A 26,778-nucleotide genomic window follows, 5' to 3' on the forward strand; every position below is an offset into this window, starting at 1 on the left:
CTTGAGCCCCGTTCCAGACCTATTGTATCAGAAGTTCTAGGAATGGGCCCCAGCAATCCATTTTAACAAGCCCTCCAGGTGATTCTGATTTATCCTAAAGTTTGAGAACCACTAGTTTCCAAAAAAAAAAAAAAGTTCATTTTCCCACTTATTTCAATACAGTGAACCAATAAGTATTTAACTAGAGAGGCCTCTCGAGCATTTCTTGCGATTTTTTCTATATTCAGTTAGAGGAAGGAGAAAAACCAAACCAACCTCATTTCCACATGATTGACATTCCTGCAAAGTAGCCTTGATTTAAAGACATCAGAATCAGATGATCGGAAACTGATCATTGGGGAAAAAAGCCAGGATTCTGACTTCACCCCTTTGAACATTTACTTTCATAAGAGACGGTCACCTGCTGAAGTCATCTTTTCCACAAACTGAGGTCTGATCATTACTGTAATGCCTTTTCAAGGTGCAACGGCTGCATAGATTATAAGTGTTTCATGTACATGATGCAATTTGATTCAGTAGCTCAGATTATGAATGGCCACTCAGGATAGTTGTCCAAGAGGTGAGAGGAAAGTCTTAAGCCTGATACTCATTCAGAACATATCTTCCATTGCTCTTTTGCATAGATCTGTAAATATACTCTTACATATATGTAGTCTACATTTACAAGTATATATAATAAATAAGAGTGTAAGATATATGTGTAAATACATTCTATATTGAAAGAGAAATGAAAGTTGTATATAAGTAGGCTTTAAACGGGAGACATCCATTACACATGCCCACACAAATACATGTATATTTATAAGGAAAATAGTGATCTGTAATACAACAAACTCTATTTAATAAGTCTCTCGCATTGGTTTATAAAATGTAAAAGAACATAGTTAAATGAACAGGAATTGAAAACGCATGATGGATATGTCCCTCATAGCATTTAAATCTCTTCCACTTGATTAAAAATTCCTAGTTCCTCTTCACTGAATTGTTTAGAGTTTTTGAGCAGCCTCTGCCCTGATTAAAACAAATTAGCATCAAAGATCCCCTGTTGAATGAGAAATCATTAATTGAGAAACATGCAATGCTCCTTAATTACCTTTAGAACAGCAAGAGAACAAATAATCTCAGGTTCCAGAGGGGCCTGCCCGCTCTGCGCTGCGGACTCATTTCGTGTAGCTGCTGGAATAAAACTCAAGTTGCAAACACTATTGGGGAATATCAGTGCAAGCTTCAGTAAACACACTGTAGATTGTTTATCTAAAATAAAAATATATAGATAACGACTAACAGGAAGAGAGGAACATGTTTTCGTTTCTCATTTGGTCGAGAGCTTTAAAAGTGTTCTTACATATGCCAAAATTGACTGAGAAACGATGTGAGCTGTTCTTTCCGATATAAATTTTAATGCTTTGTGTAAAATATTTTATTTACGTAATCACCTGATAAAATTTCAGATACTTCCTCTCTACAGATGAGTAGCTTTATCATTTAACACTGGAGCCGAAAGCACCAAAGTATTAAACGTCACAAAATCCAGCTACAAATGGAAATTCAAACCATGATATGGCAGCTTGTTCATTCATTCCTTTGTACACAGATACAACAATGACAATAGTTTCTTCAGGTCCGTGAAATATGATGTATACCTCCACTTTCGAAATCTAGAAACCATTGAATAATAACCCATGGAAATAGCATTAGGAAATCAAGTGTTATCGTAATGTAGAGAATATTACCAAAGGCGTATACACAGGGCCATGTACACAGTCTTCTGATATGACAGTGGTTTGTATGGGACTGGATCTAAGCTCTGAAAACTTTCTCACAAGTGCCCTGGAAGGAAGGAAGCAGTGTCCTCCTCTTCCTACATTGGGTAAATAAAGCATGTTGAGGCTTGGTCATTCAGCTAAGGATAGGATCTTGCTTTTATTCTAGTTTTCCCAGGTCTCCACTTTAACCACTAGATCATATGTCCTCAACAGTCTTTGGAAAAAAAAAATGACAAAATGGATTCAGTTACTTCCATTTCCTTGGATATTTTTGGTTCATTTATAGTTTATACAGACTGGCTCATGTAACATAAAACACAAAACACCCAAACTGTGCTGCCATTTGAGATTGATATTAATGTGGGTAAGACCCAATTTGGGAAATTTGCACTTAATTTTTAGTGACGTGAAGTGACTTGTTTTATGACTGAAATAAAACTTTATACCAACAGTCATAATAGGTCTCAAACTTAGTAGAAGTTATTAATCATTATTCTTTGTCCTATACTCTACATCAAGATCATAAACTTGACATTGCCGTAATTTTTGCAAATATTATAAATAATCCCTTAGAGATTAAATTATAAGGGCGATTATCCAGACTACATTAAGAATATGTATACAAAGTAATTTGCATAAGAAGAGGAAGAAAAGAAGAAAGAAGAAGAAGAAGAAGACGATGGCGGAGGAGGAAGGGGAGGAGGAGGAGGAGAGGGAGGAGGAGGAGGAGAAGAGGAAGAAGAAGAAGACTATCATTAACTGTATTAATGCAGTATGGAAGGATATAAACATGGTTGTAATGTTTTGATAAAGTAGGAAAATTGTCATTGTTTTTCCCCAAGGGGTTTTGATGAAGGAATACTCTTTCTTTGGACATTGAACTTTAGGACAAATAGTTCATAATACACTAATGTGCAAAATGTAACCAGTTTATATATATTGCCAAAATAAGAATGACTAATAGAAAGTCTACCACACAGGATCCTCGATATGGTTTAGAAAAGGAAAGCCTTGTCACTGAACATTGCACGTTATATGTAAAAACAAACAACACATCCCTATATGCCTTTACGAATATCTAGTTTGTAGAGCTCATCGTAGGCATTGCCTTCAGAGAAACAACATGATGCCACTGGGTAGCTTTCCTTTACAGAAAGGGAAACAAAGCCAACACTGAATTTTTGCACAAGGTCAAATTGGAGCTGACACTTCAGAAATCAGCAAGGAGTGGACATCTCATACTCAGAATTTGTTCCCTCTTCCGAAGAGTTCATCTGCACATAAATGTTGGGGAGATCGTAATCTTTCATTCCCACAAGGCAACAAGCCTCAGATGGACCCAGGGTTCTGACAGGAGGAGGGAATAGTCTTGATACGTAGAATATCCTGTTTGCCATCATCTATTTGTGTTGCAAGGCAGTCCATTTTGGGTTGAAATCACATTGTTTTAAGCTGAGCTGGTCTTTTTATTGGTATCCTTCCAGGCGGCCTTCCTTTTAAGTGCCATCGTATTTCAAACAAGCTGATCTGAAGGAAAAGACAACGGCTGTCAGCGTGTATCGTCACAAGGGAACAAAGATGCACAAGCTCTATTTTAGGTTATGTATTTATGTTTAAAGCATGGATACAGGTATGAGATGTTCGTTTACTTCTGGGGAAAAAGAGCTGACCAGTCAGTGAAGGGTGAGGAAAAATGTGTCACGATGGGACAGAAAATCTAACACAATCTGTTAGTATTTGCTGTAGAATTACCATTTAAAGGTGAGGAGGGTAATATGTGAAATACATAGGAGACATTGTAAAAAAAAGAAAAAAACAAACATCCTGATGCACAAATCTGAATCACCAGGTAACACATACCATACCATCGGATTCTATTGCAATTTGGTTATTTGGGAACTTTGGCACATGTATGTAATTTAGTGTTACCAAAAAGACTTCAAAGGAAAATCATTGCTTGTGACTTTCCTGAATTTAACCTGAACCTTTTCATAGTAAAAGTTGAACACATTTAATTCTGATCTACTTCCATTTCAACATAAACCTATCACAATATCTAGCTGAGGCAGGTGAACAGTTTTATCCCAGTTTACTTATAAATGGTTTAGACAACTGGCCCAAGGCGTTAAAAAAAAAAAAGAGTAGTGATTTGAGTTTACATTAAAACTCGAATGTGTCCCCGCATGGGACTAAGATAACTCGTAACTGGGAAGCACAAAATTTAAGATATCTCTCAGCGACAGGGGCTATAGATGCACAAAGAACTGTTACAATAATTTGCTCACTAATGCTATTTTCTAGGCGGATTTTCAGGAGCAGGATCTCCTATCTGACCATACACAGAGCCGGTTTAAAGAAGCTTATGCTTAAACAGCTATCTTGCCTGAGTGAAAATTTCACTTCTGCCAAAAATAAGACTGGTGAAACCTTTTGATGGTTAGTAGAAGACAGAGTCTCTGCAGTGATCTTTGAGAGGTTTGCATTCTTGTTCAGTTAGGACTGCTCTACAATGAATCCTAAAGGAGGCAGAATTATTTCCTCGAGGAAGGATGGGAGCCCCGGGAAGCACAGAGGTCTGAAGGCGACCGGAGTTAGGGGTGGGGGGGAGGGTGGGGGCACGGTGCAGTTTACAAAAGCTTATCCAAAATTATAACGTGGCCTCATATCTGGAAAGCAAAATAGTAATACTTGCTGTTTTCACTTGTAGGGCTGGACAAAGTCAAGTGCAACAAAAACTTGGCTGCCCTGGTTATGACAGACACCATAATGCTAAACGAACAGAGAAGTCCATTGGATGTGGAGAGGGAGAAAGGGCTTGGGTTATTGCTGAAAGGGTGCCCGCCCCTCACTTCAACCACTCACAGGTGACTTCTTACAGGAAAATTCTTCAGGGCAGAGAAAGATCAGTTTTGAGCTGAAATCTTCACGTCTCCTGATAGCCACTGACTTACCATCAAAAAAAAAAAAAAAAAAAAAAGCTGAAGAAGACCATGCTCAAGGCTCAGCTGTTCAGAGAAGCTGCTACTTTTTGTTGTAAAAGAAAGAAGCTCCAGGGTCCCCTCTGTTATACCCACTTTGGGCATATCTTCATCCGGGCCTATATCAAAGCTTCTCTCTTTTTTTCTAAAGCTTCTGGGAGATGCCAGCCAGGTTGGGCATGTTTCTCAGTCCTCTTCCTTGACCTGACTCCTGGGAGGTGTGATGGAGGGCTGCCTGTGAGAAGACCACCATTCCATCCTCTAGGGCACAAGAGGGGCCCGAGACCCTGAGCCCAAGAGGGGTCACAGACCCTGGGTCCAACTGTGGCTGCTGCAGAGAGAGATCCTTGTTGGCAGCCTCTTCTCAGTAACTCCGGACTGAGGTCCAGCAGGGCAGTGGCCCTAATGTAAAGTGAGGACCCAGATGGCAACATGGGGACGAAACCCAAAGCCTGCCAAAGAGCAAGCAGATTTCTTAGAACACTGCTGAGCTAGGCCACAGCTGTACCAGTTTCAGAACCAGGATGGTTACTGTAAGTAAGAACGATTTTTGTAAACACAGAACACATGGCCGGGGCGGAGACCCACAGTCATAGCTGGAACTCTGGCCGCTTGCTCTCAACCTCTTGTGGGTTTTGCTCCCATTCTCAGCAACATTCAAAGTGTTCCGCATGCCATTCAAAGACGACGTGTAGAAAAGGCCAATGAAAATCAGGAGAAGGGGGGAAAGAGAGAAAAATGTATTTGGAATGGGGAATTCAATAACACAAATTTTATAACCAAGTCTTAGATGACAGAGGGGCATTTTCAGGTGTTGAAAGCTTTTTCCTGTTGTGATTTTGGAAGGGTAAAAATAAAAATAACAAAACCGTAGTTAGCAGTGGGGGCTGGAAGATCCAGTGTTTTTATTTCAGTAATTAAACTCTTGATTAATAATAGCACACTGCAGCATAAAATGTTGACTTTTTAAAGCAGGTTTGAACTTTTACACAATCTGTTTTAACATTGGCATGCACATGTGTATACATATATACTGATATGGTTATAAGTCTTAATTTTAAAAATTTGATAAAACTACACTGTTAAATGTACACTATACTGAAAACACTGCTGTCACACCAACCAGATGGCTTGTATTCCCTGGAAAATTATTGAAAGCATTTTGAACTAGAGTGATAACTTCGTTATTTAAAGAAATTCTTCTAACTGTAGATAAAGGCAACTCTTTGGCCCAGTGCAGTGTTTTCCTAATTCGCCTAATGGTAAGAATCACTGAGGTGCTTATTAAGCATATGAATCTCCAGGGTCTAATCCAGTCCTTCTGAGTCTTAATCTCTTGAGGCAAAAGTAGGAATCTGTACGAACCCGGGTAGTTCTTATGATCAAGTGAGTTCCAAAGTCACTCTAGTAACATGACAAATGGGCTTCGGAAGTGGATTTTTCCTTAAGTGTATGCGGGAGAATTAGTTCGTCTGATCCGTTTTCATTTTTCCAAACCTTTTATATAAAACACTCTTCAAATCATAGTTTTATGCTTAGTGATAAAAAGAGGTACGATGTATGCCAACCAAAGGTAAGGACTGGTTTCTTCTTGCCTAATTTGAATGTGAAAGTGACAATGATTGTTCCTGTCTAAATGCTCTATTAAAGCTATATATATTTTGGAAGAGCCAAAGCCTCTAATGACTCAAATATCAAAGTAGTTTTTTTTGGAAATCTCTATATCCTCGAAATATAGGAACTTGCTCGAGATTTTTATGCAACTCTCACCTGCAAAACCCTACTTGACTTTCAGTTATGGTAAAAAGATGGATGAAAAATTAATAGATGGATTCATAAAACGGTTGAAAACCAGTGGCCTGGTGGCCCCGTGATGGTCCATCCCAGCTACTCAGCGTGGAGGGCCTGCTGTGGGAGTTTGATGCCTATTACCTTCTGGGCTCACAGTGGGTCGGCAAGGTGGGCACCACCTTCCCTCACAGATGGAATGTCTGAGGCTTCTGAAGAGCAAAACTTGCCCAGCACGACACAGCTCAAAGCTGATGCCAGCATCTGTTCTTGGGCCCGTCCGCCAGTCTATACTCTAAATGACTGCAACAGGACTCCAGCTGTACAGTCACGTCTATATGACAGAACTTCCCTCCCCGCACCCCCCCCCCCCAAATGAAATATTGGGAAGTACAGCAAGTATTGATTCCACACTGAAAAATGTCCTATTTGAAGTCTTCCTACCGAACATAACACAATAGTATGTGGCATACTCTTTCCTTCTCCGTGTATTACTAAAACAAATTTCCATTTAAAAGCAATTAGGAAACCCCAATCCTCTTAAAATTTATTACATCAATCTGTAAGCACATGCATCCCTTTAAACAAGAATTCTCTGGTTGTCCAAATATCGTCCCCAGGTAAATTTTAAAAATGCTGTTCTATTTAACAAAACCTTTTTCCTCCTTGGAAGAAGAAGAAATCCTAAAATCTAAAGGACCCTTCAAAGTTATTCTAAATGGAAAGGTACCAAATTCCATTAAGATAAAGTTTTGAAGAGAATCAGTTATTTAAGTATAAACTTCTAGAAGAGTATCTGCATCTCCTTGTGAATTGATTTTAAAAAGTTAAAAAAAAAAAGGGAGCATCTAAATTTAAAGTGTTTGGGATGTGGGGACAAAAAAATTGTGACACAAATACAAAGTGATAATCCCTAAGGTCTTTTCAATCCACTTTACCTGAGGGTGAAGAATTTTGCTGCCAGTAAAAAGCTTTGATACGTCGAGAAGATATTGTAAAAGTAGTCACGGAGGTAGCAATATTTGGCCCAGAAAGATATAGTATGACTTTAACTTCACATTGCATTATGTCCCGTAACTCTCTAAAATTCAAATTTTCAAGTTTTAGGAACCCAGTGGGATTGGAGGTGGATACAGCTTGGCAATTCTTTCTTTGTAACACTGTTTGCTTGGCCTCTCTAAATGGACAGCTGAAATAGATTTTATATATGTTTTTGTGTTTTGTTACATAAGCTTTCTCTCATACAACTCTTAGAGAATTAAACAAATCGGGCATTTTATTTTTAAATGATTATATTTTTGTAGTCACCAGTTTTGTCAATTTATTTTTCCAGGAGAAAAAGCAACATTTAAAGGGTCCAAAAAGAAGCTAATAAAATTACTTGATCGTTTTTCTAGGAGACGTTTACAAACTTCCCCTTGCCTTTTTTTTTTTTTTTTGAGAGATAAAATATCACAGGGAGGCAAAAACAACCAGCTTCACTGCCACCCCCTCTCCCAAAAAAACCCACAGGCTATAGATAAAATTACTCTAAGAATTAGTCTTATTTTTAACGCATAGAAAATAGCAAAATTATCATGCCAACATAAAGAATATATACTATAATTCATAAATGTCTAATTATCAAAACAGTGATAGGCATGGTTAGATGCAACCTAGCAATCTTATATACGATGCAACTACCTATTGTATGGTCATTCCTGTTATATATTACATTCGATCCTCATCAAATTAAGCTGACTATGTATAATGGGATTATGAAATAAACATTGAATATCACAATAGGGTCATATTCTGCTACTGTACAACCACAGCATGCAAGTAACTATGCATTAGCTGTAAACAGTAAAGTGTCATTACCTTCCAGAAATCCAAAGAACATGAAAAGTACATATATAGTACTAAACATCAATTATGTGTAAATGGCTTTCATATTGAACAAAACTATGTTGTATAAAGCAGCTTTGGGTCTCTCTGTCACTGCTTTCTACACATATCTTGTAGTCACCCTGACTACAGTTAAGAAACTGTTAATTCCAAACAAGGTCTGGTTAATGCTACTGAGTTCTGGTGAACTAGAGTCAAAATTAGGACACAAATAAATCTATGTTCCAGTGTGAAGGCTGTTCTATACCATTTTTGCTTTCTGCCATAACTCACATGTTTGAATCATGAAGAATATGCTAAATGTGGGCATTGATGAACTTATTTTTTAAACTAGAAACTTGCTCTCATGACACCAATGTGTTTATGTTAGAAACAAGAATACTGTAGATGCTTGCCAACAAATGCTTGTCCCTACTTGTAGTCTAAGTGAATAGTTGGCAAGAAGGACCCTGGATCATGTGAAAACTTTGGAGGGGTCACCTCTAAAATACTTCCATAATATTTGTAAAAGGTAGACAAAATCGAGCAGCTAGGAGAGGAAGGCCAACCAAAGCTGATCCATTCTTACAAAAATGCAGATGAATCATTTAGGTCTGATCCAATGACTCCTAAGCAATTAAAAAAAATTACCATACTAGAGCTGAAGCTTGCACACTGTAAAATAACTATTTCAGCTCTCTTCAGGTTTGGTATTACAGGGTTTTTGGCAGGAGGGAAAAAATTGATTGCTGGACAGGCTTTTCCATGCTCTATCAGCTCTGATAATGAGTGAGGCAGTTGGCGTGGATGACAGGAATGTCCTTTTCACTTGGAATTCTAATAAAACCTCCTGTGAAGTTGCATTTACCATCCATCCAAATGGTCTCATTTTGGTCTGTGTTCCCGTTAGGTGGGAAACTGTCCCATTCTCAAACTGAGTGCGGACATGATATGGTCATGTGGAATATTTAAATACATTACCTACATCCCGCTAAATCAAAATCTTGCTTTTACATTTACAGTGAGATAAAACAGCATTTAAAGCCATTGCGATTTGTTCATTTCCTGTTCATATAGAAGTGATTTAAGTTTGCTTATGAGGCAAAAATTGTACAATTCTCATCACTCAGGCATTATAAAATGTCTTTCTTTAAAGTCCTAGGATATAAACAGTTTGGTTTATAGGAATCACATATTTTCCATCTGCATTAAGAAACAATATACATCTTTTTCTGGAGTATTTAAATGTTATCTACGATAAGCCTAGGAGAGTCGTAAAAACTGACTTTGTCGCCCCTCAGTACTGTTACTTTCATAAAAGTCACGGACATTCTCTGGCCACTTGAGTCATCGCCCATTTGGAGGGAAGTGTACTTGAGCTCTGGAACCGTACACAGGTTTGCCTCCATAAAAACTGAGGCCATAGACCAGCCTGAACGGAAGTCATTTACAAAATCAAACATGTCGGAATATCCAGGAGTAGTTTCTGTTTCTCAGACACAAGTTCCTTGACGTGTTGAGAGGTGGTGTTTTCGATTTCGGACTCCTGAAGTCTTGTCTTTACTGTCGGAAGGCTTCTGTTGTGAAATATCTATTAGGGCACTGGCAATTGCGAGGCCTGGAAGAAAAGGTGAAAATCAGTCAACTACGTGGCTAGACCTTTCCGGGATAGTGACAGTGGTGTCTTAGCACCCTATTTTCATTGTTTTATATTTAGTCATCAAATATTTAGCTGTTTATTGGAAGTTATTACGTACCGTGCCCTTCACTTAAAATGTTCTTCAACTTAGACACATGAACTTCACACATGAAGAAGAAGAACAAGGATCTAACAAAGTTAACTGACTTTGACTTTGGATAATTAAATTCAGTATGTGACAAAGATATCACAAGCAGCCATGGATGTAACTCCACACCTTAATTCCCGTGTCTGAACACAAGTTTGTACTAGATGTACAAAGAATTTTCAGTGTTACTGTTGTTTTTGTGTGTGTAGAATAAAAACCATTGTGCTAAGATTTTTTTTTTAATTTTGAGCAGTTTTAGGTTTAAAGAAAAATTGAGCCAGTATTGATACATGACTATCAACCAGTCTATAGTTTACATTAGGATTTGCTTTTTGTATTGTACATTCTATGGGTTTTGACAGATGCATAATGTCATGTATTCACCATTTCAGTATCATACAGAATAATTTCACTACCCTAAAAATCCCCTGTGCTTTACCAGTTTATCTCTCTCTTTCCCCTGAGCCTCTGGTAATCACTAACCTTTTTTAAATGTCTCTATCGTTTTGCCTTTTCTGGGGTATCATATAGTTTCAATCATATCTTTTCTGGTTCAATGGCTCATTTTTTTTTTTTATCACTGAATAATATTCATTCATCCATACATTGTATATGATGTATACATCCATGAATGTATACATGGATGTATACATCATACATGAATGTATACATTCATCCATACATTGTATGGATGTACCACGGTTTGTTTACCCAAGATGAAGGACATCTTGACTGCTTCCAATTTTTGGCAAATATAAATAAAGCAGCCATGAATACCTATGTGCAATTTTTTTATGTAGACGTAAGTTAACAATTCATAAATACCTAGGAGCATGATCATTGGATCACATGGTAAGCCTGGCTTGTAGCTTTGAAAGAAACTTCCTGTTTTCCAAAGTGGCTCTGCCATTTTGTATTCCCACCACCAATGAATGAGAGTTCTTATTGTACTACATCTCTGTCAGCATTTGGTATTGTTGGTGTTTGGGATTTTGGCCATTCTAATAGGTGTAACTGTATCTCATGGTTGTTTTAATTTTCAATTCTGTAAAAACATATGCTGTTAAGCATTTTTTTCATATGCTTATTTGTCAGATGCATATTTTTTTGGTGAGGTATCTGTCCAGATCTTTTGCCCAGTTTTAATTGAGCTTTTTGTTTTCCTATTGTTGAGTTTTAAGATTTCATTTATATTTTAGATAGCAGCAATTCATCATATATGTGTTTTGCAAATATTTTCTCCAGATCTGTGGCCTGTCGTTCATTCTCTTTTTTTTTTTTCAAGTGCTTTTAAGAAGAAAGCACCCAGGCAGAGTTATGTTATGCACAAGCAGACATGGAAGAGACAACTTGATATTTTGTACACATAAGAAAAAAATCTTGAGTATGATCAGCAGACTATTAACACAAAAGTAAGTCTCTAGCTATCACAGGTAATTGAAAGAATTCTGTTTTGTGACATCATTTAGTCTACTGATTGAGGAGAACATTTGGTAATATGTTGATGGATAGTAAATGCCTTCTAAACTTGTAAGAGCAATGGCTCCACCAGATACCCTGGTTTATCATAGCTACGCATGAATCATTTTCGTTTCTGTTGAGTCCCATATCATTCTTGAGTAAAACAAAATGTGCCAAGTCACCATACTAAACCAAGAGAACAGGCTGTTTGCTTTAAAGAGGTCACTAAAGGACTTTTGGTTCATTTTCCTGTCTCCAGGGTCTTGAAGACCTGACACTGAGTAGAGCTGAACCAAACCCTGAGCCCTCACAGGCATCTCCTCTATGTGATGCTCTTAGAGAAAGGCCTCACTTTGGATCTTAAGCTATGTAAGATGTCACTGAATTATTTTACTCCTTGTGGGTCAATCTATTCTAGGTAAGCCTCAACTCTGACCTGGCAAGGATAGAACTCCAGAGGCTTATGAACGGAAAGAAATGCCAAGGGAAACAGACACTGTAAGCAGAGGGTCCACTAGCCTAGGGCAGTAATGTAGAAGTCAAAGGAAGACAGGGTTCAAGGAGTCTGCAGAGGGACCAAATGGGCCAGCAGTGAGGCTGGATGTGGAGACCATTCGAGTTCCTCAAGGAAGATGTTGACGATCTTTGAGTCATGTCCATACCTAACTGAGGAAGGGAGTCCACAAGTTAAGCGGGGAATGGGGTGAGAGGAAATGTGGCAGTGCATGGAAGAGTCCCATGCTCAAGCCATTTGGCAATAAGGGAACTGGTGCACAGGGGAAGCAACAGGTCAGATGAAATCTGTGTGACTACATAGAATTATCTGAGTACATATATATTTTTAAATGTTTATTTATTTTGAGAGAGAGAGAGAGAGAGAGAGAGCATGCATGCAAGTGGGGGAGGAGAAGAGAGAGAGAGAGAGAGAGGGAGGGAGGGAGAGAGAATCCCAAGCAGGCTCCACACTGTCAGCATGGAGCCTGATGTGGGGCTCGATCTTATGAACTGTGAGATCATGACCTGAGCCAAAATCAAGAGTCGGATGCTCAACTGACCGAGTCACCCAGGCGCCCCTGCATATATTTTTTAAAGGGGAAAAAGAGTTTTAGGTACTTTCGAAAACAGAAGAGAAGGTATTTGTAGAGAGGGAGAAATTAATGGTGCTGGGGAGGGAAGGGACTAAAAAGTTACAGTGATCACGGGCTAGGCTGACAATCTCAGATATTTACTTTTTCAGGGTTGCTGTTAAAGAACCTGCTCTTTCAGGATAATAAACAATTACTCAAATTTCTTAGAGGTAATGCAAGTTCAAAGGTTCAAAGTTTAAATAAAAATCGCTTTCTTGACCTGGGAAGAGCACAGATGGACTTCTGAAGTGGCCAACAAAGACGTTTTAACCACTTATTTTGCTGTAGGAAGTAGTTATTTTGTTATTTCTTCAGGAGAGGAAGCTGAAGCACATGTTTTCTTTTAAAAAAAGAAATCAGGGAGCAGGGTTGTGCTAACTGAAAGTTCGGTTCAGGCAGACCTGAAGTTTCTGCAGATCTCTTGGCACACTTTGGTCATAATTCACAACCTTCTGTTATTTCATTCCTGGCACCATCTTATCCAGAGACAGCCAAATATGACAATGAATGTATGTCTCCTTTAATGTAGACAGAGACCACTTAGGCTAATTTCAATGATCACAGCATCTCAATACGAAATCGTGTTATTCATTAAACCACTGCGTGACCCAGTCCAAAAGAGCCCTGAAAAACAATACTTTTCCATTTACACGTGGCTGCAAATGTTGCTTCCTTACAGAAGATACATTCCAGGAGAGAAGTAAACAGCGTGAGTTGCCAAAACAGGAAATTCTATGCTAATCCGAAACTGTCACTGTACCTTTGTATTTCAGGGTATTTGCAGTCCAAAGCCTAATTAAAGTAGTGTCTCTCATAAATATCCTGGGTTTGCTAATGATTTGTAAGCTTGGAAACACATTCAGCTGGAAATAATAAATCATAAGCCATGTTTCAGTCCTTAAGTTACAAATAAAATTGCAAATCATGCTTATTTTTAATTTGACAAATTTTTGTTCTTTCCTATGAAAATGGAACAATCAACTGCATTTACAGATCCTGCATAAATGGCAATGTGTATGCAAGAAACCTTGGACTCCTGGAGGCAGTGACGTTTGAGCGTCCACCACATGTGCTCACAGAGGACACTCTGAGGGCCACCGCCCAGCTCTCATCCTCCTGATGGGCCAAACGATGTTTTCGTTCAGATGTAAGCCTGAGTCCTTTACAGGACTACACAGCTTGTGGCACACCATGAGTTATTCCTTTTTATAATACTGTAATTTAATTCTGAACAGCATAATAATCATAATAACTGCATGCATATATGTTTAAGTGTCGAATTATTGGGGACAGGTGTTTATTACTGATTTTGCATTTCTGCGTATTTTAATATATGGAGAACTCTAAAATAACAACAACCACCCAGAAATTGCTACATCCTCATTCAACCTACAGGAGGCCCTGGACACAAGAGTAAACAAGAGAAACAAGGTTCCAGTGTTCCTGAGGTTTCTAGTGTGTGGAAGATGCTTTAAAAGAAGATAACGTTCTATCATTGCCCTTCAATATACTTTATTGTAGGGAATTTTTTTTAATGTTTATTTTTGAGAGAGAGAGGGAGTCACAGAATCTGAAGCAGGCTCCAGGTTCTGAGCTATCAGCACAGAGTCTGATGCAGGGCTCGAACCCACGGACCGCGAGATCATGACCTGAGAAGTCCGACACTTAACCGGCTGAGCCACCCAGGCGCACCTGTAGGGCATCTTAATTGATTTAAAAAAAAAAAAGTTGTCAGTAGCTCTTTAAAAAAAAAACAACAAAAACAATATGACTCCTCCCCGCATGTAACATATACGTGCTGGTGAGAGACTGAACATATAAATAGGCAATGGCCAGACCGTAAGATAAAAACAGAACTCTGGCCCTCAAACTGCAGCAACCTGCTCATCAAAGCACACCCTTATCTGCAACAACTGGGCTAGGAAGCCAGCCCGCCGTGTGATGGCAAGTCAGACCCCTATGTCTAGTAATAATCTAGGAAGTCAAACAATTACCCCTATAACAACGGGCCCCACCTACCCAACTTGATTAATAACTCACAACTTCCCTAATTTTTGTCCCTGCTTCCAAATAAGGACCAATCAGAAAAAGGCAACTATGCACCTCTAACCAATCACATAGCACATCCGTTTCCAGGTAACCTGCCTCCGGCTTTCCGGTGCCCATTGCTTCCCATCAGGGCGCACTTGAAGCCTTCTCTTTTTTCCACCATAAAAGGTTCCCATTTGCCTATTTTTAAGGGTCTGCCGAAATGCAAGCGAGCAATGGTGGATGACTGACTCCCTTCCTGTAGCGAGTTCTGAGTAAATAGCCTCACTTGTGATTTGGTTGGTCTTGGCTTGTTTTCACGCTGGTGATGAAGAGACAAAAAGGTAGCTTGAGATCTTTCCTGGATTTTTTTTTAACAAGCATCAATAAAACAACAACAACTTAAAAATAAGTTATCCATGTAGCCCTTCGAGGCAAACACTTTCTCCCGTTTAGATTCCCCTGGGAATTTTTTTTCCCCCCAGGGAGAGGTTTTCTGGTGATGCCCTCTCGCTCCCGGTGCCATAGGAGGAAGCCCTTCCTGCAGTGGGATGCGATGCAGTGGCACAGGCTGCCTGCGGTTTGCGTTCCATTAAAATCAGGTCACTCCAGAAGATCATTTTTCAAAACGTCACACAAATCATCTGATGAAATCCACTTATTGTGTTCTCTAGACCTAGCACAGTTCCTTGTTATCAAAGCAATACAATTAACTGGGGGAACAATTCATTATTTTAGACTGGTGGTCTAAAGGAATTTCATTTACCATGTCAAGATGATGCACAGACACTGCAGGCTAGCAGAATTTACATCAAAATATGCCCATAGACTCAATAAAAATGCTGGAGTTTAAATATTTATTATAAACTTTACCTTTTTGCACTTTGAGTTCTTAAACACCAGACACTATGACATTTAGATTATTTAAATATGAATGATAAACCTCATAAGAAAGAAGGTACCATCTTCTGTTTCCTGTCCCGTTTGCTATGGCCTTGTGGTTTTTCAAACTAGCTCCTGCTAACGTGGAACGTCACCCGTGGCTGCTCTGGATGACAGGGCAGGGCAAGCAATGAAGGAGGCAGACTCCTCTGGGGCCATGTAGATTTCCCTCAGAACAGGGGCACAAGTTAGTAGTTACTGGTTTGGATGCCAAGAGCTACCACAGATATTTGGTAAATAAGCAGAAGATATACCCAAATCAGACCTTTCCTCGGACTCTCAGAGAAAAACAATAACAAAGACTCTTTTTTCTATAATTAAGAATTATGTCTCTCAATAAACACGTGCAGACATGCCCTACAAAGAAAGCAATACAAATGACTAACAGCTAAATATTTAAATGGTAAATATATCTTTTCAAGCCACTAAATTTGCAATGAAAACCACCAAGGAGAAACATCAGGCAGGAATCGAGTTGTCTTTAGTAAAACTCTAGTTTTTCCTAATGGAAGGGAAATGGTATTAGTAGACTCCAGCAGTAACAATCTAATCATAAAATTACTGATGTGTGTTTTTTTACAATTATGCAGAACAATTAATAAGTACAGTAATAAACTACTGCACATCAAGTGAAATTGCCTTGGAAAGAACATTCTCACTTTATACACAAACATAGCACTTCCATTTTACGTTTGAACAAAGCCTCAGAAAAGTCATTCATTTTGAAATGTTCTCCTCCCAAGTCTGTGTAAAAGCAGGCACCACTATATATTTTAATTTTCCAGGAAAACAGCTTCATTAGGCGTGAAAGGTTAATTGCAGGTTTAAGTGGAGCTCAGGGAATGGTGCAAGGTCTGCAGTGAATTGCACAGTCTGCTTCGGGATGACCTAAATGAGTGCTGTAAACTGTTTGCCCTGCTGAAATGTTTTACTACCTCATTTACTATCTGTCTTCTTTTACGGCTTGTATTTGTAGTTCTTCTAAACCTTTAATGGCTACAGTTTTATTTCACTGTAATCAGATTTAAATGGAAATACCATGCTGGGATGTTTAAATGTTTTCCCTCTGATTGTATACAGCTACATGCTACTGATCAGAGTCTTGGCTATCCTTCACATGATTAAGAAAGTGACTTTGGGAAACTTTGATGTTGCATTGACTCTAGCTATTGTGCAGACTTAATTTAACATTCGGCGTGGCCACCCTTGCCAAGATGCAAGTAGGGCTGGATGCATAATTAGAAAATATGCATTTCCACTTTAATTGATCTGTTGGAAGGCCAGTGCAACTGAAGTCATTATTAGGCAAAACTCCAAAGGTTACACTGTTGAACCAAAACTGAAACACTTCCAGTACTGAAAACATTGGAATGACAAATGGAATGACAAATGGACTAGTCATATTTGTCAGAAGAGTTTAAAGAAATGTTTCCCTTCACCTACTAAAAACCAATGGCAACTAGGGATGTCAATACTTAAAGACAAATTGTTAACTACATTCTGGTTATACGATTTTGTTTGGCCTTTAGCACATCATAATGTTGTAAACTTTCATTTAAAGACACTTGGTACAAGTTTTACGAAATGTAATCCTACTGCTAACACCACAGATGCCACCTTCTAGAACATTGCCAAGCATTCCCTAAATTGTTTATGGACTGTTTCCTGATTGGTAAGAGTATGCTGAGTAAATCATGGACGTTATTGTCTCAAGTCATTGTGTAATGCAAATCCTCATGCTTCTCAACAAGTAAAGCTTCTTTTAGATCTTATCAGTTCAAATTTTAATTACCTAGTAAAAATCTTATTCATTCATTTAAAATATTTTGTGATTTGTTTTTTAGAGGCACAAACATTATAAGCATCAGCCTTGCAGCTACCCTTCCACGTTGTTAAGTAATTTTAAGTACTTTCCAACTGAGAATTCCCTCATCCCAAGCCAACTGGGGAAATATTTTCTAGCAATTTCTTCCTTCAATTAAAAAAATCTGATATATGATAATTCTTAATTTTAAGCCCCAATCATCTTCAAATTAATTAAAGTGCTTACTGATCACTGGAAAAATCAAACTATGGCAGTTTTGTAATAATGGCAATATTTTATTTTCCACTAGGGAGAGACATTGAATTTTAGCGTTTCTAGTAGTAAAATGTCATTGTTTGCTTTAAATTAAATGAGCTTATATGTGAAAATACTTTATAAAGTGTTATAAAAAGATAGTTAATAATTTCAATAGTAAATCAGCTACTACTACTACTAGCAAGAAATCACAATCAAATTGCAAATGTCCAAAAACTCCAAAGTATCAAGAAAGTGTTTGAAGAGCAAATCACTTCATTCAACTATAATTTCTTGAGTGCCTACTATATGCCAGGCAATGCTCTGAGTCTCTAAGAATTTAGCAATTGATGAGACAGAAAATACATAGAAGATTCTACATTCCATGGAGCTTCCATTATAGGGGATCAAACTCATGTATTTTTTTTTGACTGAGCTATTGCAAAGATTAAATGTGAAGGGCTTAGGAAAGTGCCTGGCACATAAGATCTCAAAAATGTCAATCATCATCATCATCATCATCATCAAGTGAGAAGTTTGAAGTCAACTAGGAAGCAGTTGACAAAACACTGGGAACCCAAGACTTTGTTGGGGTGTCTGGGTGGCTCAGCCGGTTGGGCATTTGACTTGATTTGGACTCAGGTCATGATTTCATGGTTTGGGATGCTCTTTCTCCTTCTTTCTCTGCCCCTCCCTCATTCATGTTTGCTCTCTCTCAAAATAAATAAATAAATAAATATAAAAAAAAAGGCTTTGCCTCTATCCATTAATAGCATTCATTCATTCATTCATTCAACAACTAGTATGTTTACTGTGTGGAATGCCAAATAAAGAACAAAATTTGATGGAAAGGTGGACTCAAAGACTCACAGATAGCATCAGTATAGAACAACATTGCCAGTGAGGTGGTACTATGTTTAGTCCTCAAACCAGAATTATTCTGATACCTTGGAAAATAAAATTGAGAATTTGCTCATAGATGTAGAGATGACTTATATGTGTGGCCCATTCATCAGAGAATATGATAACAATTGAAAATGATAATGGCAAAATAGAGGAATGACAACACTGAATAGTGAAAGCATTGTTTACATTAATATTGCTTGCATTATTGGACATACTACTAACAATGAACTTCTCCCTACTTTTTAGAGTTAATAAATGCTTTTAAATTGAGTATCTAGGTTGTTTCTCAAGACTATTCTGCTGAAGTGTGTCCAGAAGCTCTTTGTTTAAAAAAACGTTTATTTATTTTGAGAGAGAGAGAGAGAGAGAGAGAGAGCAAGTACATGAACCGAGGAGGGGCAGAGGGAAAGAGAAAAAGAGAGAATCCCAAGCAGGTTCTGCACTGTCAGTGTAGAGCCAGATGCACAGCTTGATCTCACATGACATCATGCCCTGGGGCCAAAATCAAGAGTTGGATACTTAGCCAACTGAGCCACCCAGATGTCCCAGAAACTTCTTTTTATCTATGCTTCCCCAATGGCCCAAATGAGGCACAGAGCGATGAAGTGACTAGTTCAGGCTCACACAGTTAGTGGTAGTAGTGGGACCTGAGACCAAGCCTCCCAATTCTTTGACTTGAATTCTACTCAGTTTATACCATTAGAAGGAAATTTCTACTTTAGTATAAATGAGTAATGGTTTTGAACCAAATGGGGGGAAAAAAAAAACAATTCAAAAATTGCTAGGGGTGTGAAATCAGTTAAGATCAAAGGCTTTAATTAATGCTGATGGTAATAAAAATAATAATAAAAAAAACCCTATTCTGTTAACATTGACTGAATGCTTACTCTATGCCAGGCATTGCCCTCAGCACATGATGTGCATTGTTTTACCCATTTATGTAGATAGGAGTGGATGACAACACAGGTTAAATCAATAAACATGTGTTGAGGGTACATTACAGCTAGTGTGGTTGAGGGTGGTTGTCAAAGAGTCATTATCAAACAGCATCAAGCTCGGCAACCATGCAAGAGCTCCCACATTTGCTAATAATCACACCGAGACAAATTCTATGAAGTAGGCTCAAGGCACGAGGGGAAAAAGTCAAGAGGAGACTTCCTGGGGGCAGGGTGGGGGGTGGAGATCAAAGATTCCCAGGGGAGGTGGTTTCTGAGCTGAGGTTTGAAAGACAAGAAAGAACTACTCACAAGAAGAGCACAGGCATGAGCAGTGTGGTGTATTCTGGCTGGAGGGAACTAGAACTTCACCAGCATGGAGAGCAAGGGCATTTGCAACTTCAGGACATTTGCTACGAGTGTACCCCAGGTTCAAAAGGGAGACTAGTGAAAAAGAAGGGAGTGGGAAGCATAAGGGGGTCCGTGAGACAGCCCTAGGTACCAAACTTGGAAACAGATGTTTAATCTGCAAGACATAAAAAGCCTTGAAATGATTTTAAGGCGTGGAGAGGCATAGCCAGATCGTTACTTCAAAGAGACACCCCTCGCGGTAGCACAGACGGATGGGAGGTGGGGACAAGGCTATGATTATTGAAACCAGACAGGAAAATGGCAGTAGAGAGAGAGATAAAGAATGAACAGGACAGATGTTTTAGGAGAGACTAATATGGGAGATGAAAATAGGGAGGAATCTAGAACAACTCCCAGCTTTCTGGCTTGAGGGAGAGCGTGGCCAGTGCATACTTGAGTGGCCAAGTGCACACCAATTCTACTCACTGGTATATGAAGGAGGAACGGTATATCCAAGGAAGGTGGTGGCTAATTTGTTCAGTTCTAGACATACCGAGATTGGATGACCCGTGGGACACCATAGTGGAGATATCTAGCTAGAAATGCAGGTGGGAAGCTCAGGAATAAAGTGTAGCCCTGAGATACCCAGGGTTTTTACACGGATGGCATCTTAAGACTTTGTTAGTATAGGTAACAGCTGTTACAATCAAGCCTCAAATATCAGTGGGTTAACACGATAGTTCATTTCTCACTATGTAAAATCCAATCCTGAGGTGTCAGGACACATGTGAGGGAAGGAGGAGGTAGTGAATGCAGCAACTGCTCTTTGTAGTTACTCAGGGACCAAGGCTGATGGGGATTCTGCCATCTTCAGTCAGGGGTTTCCATGGTTGCCTTGAGCATTGACATCTAGGTGGCAGGTGGGAGACAAGACGGTAGGAAAGCTCATGACACTCTGCCTCAATGCCATTTGCAAGTACTATTCCCCAGGGAGGGAGGTGCAGATCCCTGCCACCGGGGTGGATAAGTCTGCCCTTGGTAGAAAGAACGGGATAAGAAGGAGGGGGGACCGAGAGGAGAGCACTGGCAATGGAGGAGAGGAGCCCATGAGAAGACAGTATATCCGGAGAGGTAAGAGGAAGGCAGGACAGAGACTGTCCACAGACTCCGTAAGAAAACTAGTCAGAGACTAGTTATAACCTGTGGATGCTGTTTCTGTTTGCAACAAATAGCCAAAAACTTCCATGACAACGATAAGCCAGCTGAGTTTGTGGCTTCCAAGCCTTTCTTGATCTGAAATTCAGAATGTCCCTTGGGAGGTTTCTCTTGGAAGGAAGTGGGAGTAGGTGGTTCCTAAGGTCACTCAGGCTCTACAAATTTATGACTGCAGCTGCCTTTCTTCAGCGGGCCAACAGCAAGGACCCAGACACCACTGCGAGCCCCCTCTGTCGTACATGTTCTTGAGTGGCAGCAGAGTAGGATACCACGAGCATCACTGTGAAGTCAGGGGACTGGATGGGTCCAAGGACTTCCTTGCCGGAAACGTGCATCTGTTCTGGCTGGTTAAGGACCTTTGAAGGAGTGGGCACACTTCTACCAGAGTGAGAACCTCACCAGTACTGGCAGGTATGGTTTGTACTGACCATTGGGTGTGGCTTCTATGATGCCAATAACACTAATCAAGGAACTGGCTCTAAGCTTCATATCAGGGAGGTCAGGAGAATGGGCAGTGTCCAAGACCAGGTGGGATTAACCTGCCCAGAAATCTCTGGGCAACCGAACAGATTTCGTTTTAAATTTGGTTTTTTAACCCTTTATGTTATAATACAATTTTGTATTTTAACCCTGCCTACCTCCAAGACTGGGAGCACCTTAAATATAAGAGCTATGTTTTTACGCATCTTTATACCCAATGCGTCGTCTAAAATCGGTAATCAATAAATAAGACTTGAATGAGGATTAAAGGATGTCTCGCGGTGCTGCGTGCTGCTAAGGAAGTGAATTCTGATCAGAAGTCTCGGTGTTGTTTTACCTTAAAGGCAGTCAGAAGTATAGGCTGGCCTCTTTAGGTTTCTCCAATCCTTACGCTTAGTCGCAAAGAAGACAGTGAGTGGAGCATGGGTAAAATGCAGGGCAGGGAGGGACCACTGCGGCACCAGTGTAACTATAAATAATCTCTTGTCCGAGAAGGTGACCCAGCGGAGAGTGTCCCGCATGGTGCCACCTTGCTCCCCTTAAGGCCTGACGTGCTTATGCCCACACAGTGAGAGCCACACTAGTGAGCATCTTGCTCAGTACCTTGGTCAACACTGTCTATACACGGGCTTTAATATCTGTGGCTGTGGGTACAGTAGTGATGAAAAATTGAAACAGCTACCACACTTGCTTGGCAGCAAAGCATCAGCAATTCCTTTCTCCCTGAATGTCTTTGGAGACACTGGGTATTTTTAAATCAACTCTGGAAGTCCTATCCAAAGCTTCTTTCAGGTCTTGAATGAACCACTTCCCAAAAGGAAAAATCAGTTTACCTTTCATGTTCTGATCTCTCTCTCTCTGGAGATCCGTGCAAAGTCAGAGTCAACACAAAAACACAAATCTTTTTTTTTTTTTTTTTTTTTTGAGCTCAGATACCTATTTATAAGAAACTAGATTATAATTGTCAGTCAAGGTTAAACAGTGTTGGGTGGTGTTTTGAATCACGCTGCTTTCCGTAGCATTTATATAAGAATACATGAGAGTACAGTAGATAGACTCAAATTTAAAATATCACATAACAGGGGCGCCTGGGTGGCTCAGTCGGTTAAGCGGCCGACTTCGGCTCAGGTCATGATCTCGCGGTCCGTGAGTTCAAGCCCCGCGTCGGGCTCTGTGCTGACAGCTCAGAGCCTGGAGACTGTTTCAGATTCTGTGTCTCCCTCTCTCTGACCCTCCCCCGTTCATGCTCTGTCTCTCTCTGTCTCAAAAATAAATAAACGTTAAAAAAAAATTAAAAAAAAAAAATAAATAAATAAAAATAAAATATCACATAACACATATATACCACAATGAGTATTAAAAGACAAGCTATCAACTAAAAACATATGAAGTTTAGTATTGTCCAAGGTGATGTTTCTACTCCTCTAAGTTCACAGCATCAATTTAATGCCTTCTATACAAAACTCTCAGATCATTGCAAAAATGGGAGGGAAAAAACTAGATACAATTATGCAAATCTCCACTTTTAGCCATTTTGATAAAACGGAAGAGAAAAAATGCTATATAGAATCATGATTTTTCCATTAATATTATTATAAATTGCTCAGACCTTACCAAAAGTTATTACAGATAACTTAATGGCCAAAGGCATTTTAACAAAAACAGATGTGTCGCAGCCAAATTGATCCTTGATAAATTTCTTTTGCTGAAGGAAAAGGCAATGTAGTTGGACAGTGTACTTCCCAAAACAGACTCCAAACCACTCCTCTGGTGTTTGCCAAGTGATCCAAGACCCCAGATAGTGCACATTCTCTCCAGCAATTCAAAACAGGGACTTTGGGGAAGTAGTTTGTTTAAATGACCTCCTTTAATCTATCAGAAGTTAGTATAAAAGAAATCTTCATTCTCTGAAGCAATTTTGAGAATCTGACTGAGCATGTCCCATAAATGCTGACCCTTCTGAGTGAAAAAAGTGTCATTTTGTCCCACTTTGCCTTTGGAAACAATCAAAGTGTCCTCTGAGCTACTGTAAATTGAGAAGTGTCACAAAGAGTCAGCACTAGTGGGAACCTTTCAAACTCTACAGGCAGGTAAATCATAGAGGGAGCTGACTTGAGAATGATCTGGAACTTTCTGATGATGTATCCAGGGGGATAAACATTTCCCTGCATTCATTCCGAGGTATCTGCAGACACGGAGAGAATTCCCATATGTTGTTCCACAATCCCTGACTACAGTTTCCTAAATGACTCGCCAAGTGTATTTGTAGAAGGGCTATCTGCTAACCACAGGTTCTTCACAGGGTGGCAGTGAAATGGGTTAAGAGATGGATGGAGACAGAAATTCTTACTCATACATGTCATTGAAGAAGGGCCACTAGCAACAGAATCGGAATGTCATTTGTGAGAAGAGATGGAAGGCTTTGCCTTCTTTATTAGGCATATTCACTTTGGATTATATCTCCCTACTTTCAGTAAGTGCCTTAGCTGGCAGGAAGATGAAGAAACTTGCTTTCAGGTCAATAAAGGAAATCTCTTATGATCAATGGTTGATTAGAGCAGGATCTTCTGAGCAGCAGACTCTGGGCTGCATTCTGTAAAGGATTTTCAAATTAGTCTTACTCTGAGGTCTGGGCAAGGGGCCAGTTCACCATCCAGCTGCCGCTGACTTTCAGCCCAGTGGTTGATGAGTTCCCATAATTAGAGGGAAAAAAAGATTTTTAATAAAGAAAAGAAACTTACATTTTAGGGGAATTAAATCTAAGAAAGTATTAAAGTATAGCAGAAGTATGGTACTATGAGGTTTTAAAAAGTATATCTATTTCAAGACACATAGATGAATGGAACAGGATAGAGAGCCCAGAAATAAACCCATGCATATATGGCCAATTAATCTATGACAAAGGAGGCAAGAATATACAATGGGAAAAGACAGTCTCTTTAATTAATGGTGCTGGGAAAACTGGATAGCTACATGTGAAAAATGAAAGTGGACCACTTTCTTACATCATACAAAAAAATAAACTAAAAATGGAATAGACATCTAAATGTTGAGACTTGAAACCATAAAAATCCTAAAAGAAAATAGGGGCAGTAATCTCTTGGTCATTGGCCTTAGTAACATATTTATGGCTATGTTTCCTCAGGTAAGGGGAACAAAAGAAAAAAAAATATTGGGACTACACCAAAATGAAAAGGTTTTGCCCAGCAAAGGAAACCATCAACAAAACATAAAGGTAACCTACTGAATGAGAGATGTTTGCAAATGTTATATCTGATATGGGGTAATACCCAAAATACATAAAGAACTCACACAATTCAACACCAACCAAACAAACAAAAACCAACCAAACAAACAAAATCAAATGAAACAAAACAAAACAAAACAAAACAACAAAAACAAATAATCTGAATAAAAATGGGCAAAGGACACAAACAGGCATTTTTCCAAAGAAGATGGCCAACAGACACATGAAAAGACACTCAACATCACTCATCATCAGGGAAATGCAAATCAAAACCACAATGAGATATCACCTCACACCAATCAGAGCGCTAATATCAAAAGGACAAGAAACAACAAATGTTGGTGAGGATGTGGAGAAAAGGGGATCCTAGTGCACTATTGGAAGGAATGTAAGTTGGTGCAGCTAGTATGGAAAACAGTATGGAGGTTCCTCAAAAAATTAAAAATAGAAATATCATATGCTCCAGCAATCACAATTCTGGGATTATTTACCCAAGGGAAAGTAAAACACTAATCTAAAAATATATATGCACCCCTATGTTTATTGCAGTGTTATTTACAATACTCAAGATATGGAAACAATGTAAGTATTCATTGATAAATAAATGGATAAAGATGATATGAATATATATACTGGACTATTGGAATATAGTGGAAAATTAGTGAGCCATAGAAAAAGAATGAGATCTTGCCACTTGTGACAACATGGATGGACCTAGACAGTGGTAATACATTAAGTGAAATAAATCAGACAGAGAAAGAAAAATACCACATGGTTTCACTTCATGTGGAATCTAAAAAACCAAAACAAACAAACAAACAAACAAACAATACCAGAAACAGACTCATAAAGACAGAGAACAAACCGGTGGTTTCCAGAGGGGGAGGGAATGGTGGGAGAGGTAAAATAGATGAAGGGGATTAAGAGGTACAACTTTCCAGTTATAAAATAACTGGAAGACACAAGGATGAAAAATACAGCATAGAGAATGTAATAAATATTACTGTAACAATGTTGTACGGTGACAAATGGTAACCACACCTATTGTGGTGAGCACTAATATCTAGAATCCTCAAATCACTATGTTGTACACGTGAAACTAATACAACATTGTATGCCAACTATATTTTCATAATAAAAATTTTAAAGATATTCACACACACGTGCAGAATATATATATATATATATATATATATATATATATATATATACACACACACACACACACGCATAATCAGATTTGGTTTTATATTCCTTACTCTGAACCCCCACTTATTAAAGTTGGAGAACACAGGTTATAATTTTTATTTACAATGGTATTCATGACTTGTCCATAAACAATGTAAAGGAGATTTTGAAAGGCCAACTATAAATGACTTATTTATAACTGATTAAGTACATTAAATCCCCCCTGCTTTTACAATTTTTATTATTTTTTTGTAGAAGACTATCTTTTAAAAATGTTTATTTATTTATTTTGAGAGAGAGCAAGAGAGCACACACAAGTGGGGGAGGGGCCTAGAGAGAGAGGGACAGAGAGAATCCCAAGCTGACTCAGCACAGAGCCAGATTCAGGGCTCCAGAGTAGTTCTAAGAACTAATCTGGGATGAAGTAGATTATTTAGTTATTTTAACTACTTTGGGAAAAGGCTGGTTTAGAAGAAGGAAATGGCACAGGATGCCACCTGAAGTTATTTATTTATTTATTTATTTATTTATTTATTTATTTATTTAGCATGCACGGGAGTAAGGGAGGAGGCAGAGGGAGAGAGAGGGAGAATCTGGTTTTCTAAAGCTTATTTATTTATTTTGAGAGAGAGAGAGGGGGAGAGGGAGAGAACA

General features: G+C 38.9%; 1 protein-coding gene across 4 annotated transcripts in view; it reads right to left on the reverse strand.

Annotated features, from left to right (window-relative positions):
* Positions 1-5,618: 5,618 nt before the first annotated feature.
* Positions 5,619-26,778, reverse strand: part of ATRNL1 (attractin like 1) — a 774,559-nt gene continuing 753,399 nt past the window's right edge. For all 4 annotated transcript variants that reach the window (XM_078434862.2, XM_078434861.2, XM_078434859.2 and 1 more), the window contains one exon: positions 5,619-10,016. In XM_078434862.2, coding sequence (XP_078290988.2) covers positions 9,892-10,016 — 125 coding nt within the window. In that variant the 3' untranslated portion in view covers positions 5,619-9,891. The remainder of the gene's footprint in view (positions 10,017-26,778) is intronic.

The sequence above is a fragment of the Panthera onca genome, chromosome D2 (assembly GCF_046562875.1).
Source record: "Panthera onca isolate mPanOnc1 chromosome D2, mPanOnc1 haplotype 2, whole genome shotgun sequence".
NCBI classification, from domain to species: Eukaryota; Metazoa; Chordata; class Mammalia; order Carnivora; family Felidae; genus Panthera; species Panthera onca.